The sequence below is a fragment of the Penaeus monodon genome, chromosome 44, assembly GCF_015228065.2.
Source record: "Penaeus monodon isolate SGIC_2016 chromosome 44, NSTDA_Pmon_1, whole genome shotgun sequence".
NCBI lineage: Eukaryota > Metazoa > Arthropoda > Malacostraca > Decapoda > Penaeidae > Penaeus > Penaeus monodon.
Genome location: NC_051429.1, coordinates 4673875 through 4675936, shown reverse-complemented (window position 1 = coordinate 4675936; position 2062 = coordinate 4673875). Strand labels below are relative to the sequence as shown.

Here is a 2062-nt window from a genome sequence, read left to right as displayed (position 1 = left end):
AATCCTGCAAGAAGTGATAACACTCATGTATAAATCGGCCAACGACTTCCACATCTGTGACTTTATTGATGAGGGGGAGGAGCATCTTCTTTGAACATTGTGGACAATCGGGGGCCATCTCTCTAATCATCCCTAGTCGGTGACAGCAGTGCATGTGGATGAAAAGTCTTTGGAGACTAAACACAAGTCATATCGTGTAAAAAATTGATCAAACTTGACAAATCTACATATTAAGAATAACATATACAGCACAAATCAGAAAAAAATAACTTTTAATATCTAAAATGCATCTGGCTTATGGCTTACCCTTTTTATGTACTCTCATGTGCTTTACTAAACCATTTCAAAACAAAGGCCTTATTACAAATCTGGCTTCTCCTTTGGTATGTACTCTTATATGTCTCACTAGACTAGATTCCTGTGAGAAAACCCTTATTGCAAAACTCACAGCTGTATGGCTTTTCCTTCATATGTACTCCCCTATGTTTTATTTGGCCCGATTTATCTGAGAAGTTTTTATTGCAAATCTCCTGTGTATGAACTCTTATGTGTCTACTAGATGACTTTTTAATGAGAAGGCCTTATTGCAAATCTCACAGTTGTATGGTTTCTCTTTTGTATGCACTCTCATATGCCTTACTACATGACTTTTCACATAGAAGTCCTTATTGCAAAATTTCACAGCTGTATGTCTCCTTCTAGCATTCTCATATGAATCTTTTGACTACATTTATATGAGAAGCCTTTTTTGCAAATCTCACAGCTGTATGGTTTCTCTATTGTATGTACTGTCATATGACTTTCTAGAACATGTTTTCTTTTGAAAAACCTTTTTTACAAATCTCACATTCGTATGGTTCTCCTTTGTATGTACTCTCATATAATTGCAACATTAGATTTCCTTTAGAAGTGTTTTTTACAAATTTCACAACGGTATGGCTTATTAGTGTGTGTTTTTGATGTGCCTTACCGACTACGCTTCCATGTGAATGCTTTGTTACAAATCTCGCAGTTGTATGGCTTCTCTTTTGTATGTACCTTTTGTGCTTTACAACATAACTTCTCTCGAAAATGTCCCCTTACTGCAAGTGTCACAGGTTTATGATTTCTTCTTTGTATGCGCTTTCATGTTTTTCACCAGATTATGTTTCCCGTGAGATGGCCTTGTTGCATAGTTTTAGCTGTATGATTTCTCTTCTGTAAAGCATTATCATATGATTTAAAAAACTAGAAAACATATTGGAAAAGGGCCTTTTTGCAAAAACCCAAGTGTATGGCTTCCCCTATGTATGCACGACAACATGCTTTTCTAGATCACTTTTTTATGGAAAGTCTAATTGCAAATATCAAAGTTGTATGGCTTCTCCTTTGTGTGGACTCTCATGTGAATCCTGAGTGACTCTCTTTAGACAATTCCTTGAAACACACCTGACATGCAAAACATTTCCCTTTTGGATTACAATTTTAGTTGTGTATCCTCCTTCAGTCTTCCCTCGTACATCATTGAAAACCCCATCTGATGAACACGTCTTCCCACAGTCCTTAGCCCTAAATGGTACTTTTGACATGTCATTAAAAACCCGAACCAAGTTACATAAGTCCTTTACATTGATTTATGTCTCAGATCAAGAGGATTATGAAGGAAAAGATTTTCACGTATTACATTCACGGTTTTTCACACTTCTTTCTCGGTTTATCTCCATAACAAGTGTTCCTCCTTTTTTTCCAGGCATGTATCTTCGGTGACATCTTCGCTGAGCTCTTCTTTGACGCTGCTCCCGTGCCGAATATTTCCTTGCCCGTGAGTGGGGACGAAGGCATGCCGTCACGAGGAAACTCATCATCACCCTGTGAACGGAAAATAGAACCAAAATAACAGACTGCTTTAACAACATGCTAAAAAGTAAAATCTTAAAAACAGATAATAACTATACACATATAAACATTTTATACAGAAATACAAATATATATACATATATATATATATATTTTATATATATAAAATTTTATATATATAATATATATATATATATATGTATGTATATGTATGCATATATACAAC

At 35.3% G+C, this 2062-nt stretch overlaps 1 protein-coding gene across 1 annotated transcript in view; it reads right to left on the bottom strand.

Annotated features, from left to right (window-relative positions):
- The window catches only part of LOC119568550 (zinc finger protein 14-like), a 2882-nt gene extending 1314 nt beyond the window's left edge, over positions 1 to 1568 (bottom strand). The window contains exons 1-4 of the mRNA XM_037917091.1: positions 1429 to 1568; positions 971 to 1108; positions 683 to 817; positions 1 to 167 (exon numbers count right to left, since the gene is read on the bottom strand). The exon at positions 1 to 167 is cut by the window's left edge and continues 30 nt beyond it. Of these exons, the coding sequence (XP_037773019.1) occupies positions 1 to 167; positions 683 to 817; positions 971 to 1108; positions 1429 to 1568 (580 nt within the window). The remainder of the gene's footprint in view (positions 168 to 682; positions 818 to 970; positions 1109 to 1428) is intronic.
- Positions 1569 to 2062: the final 494 nt, after the last annotated feature.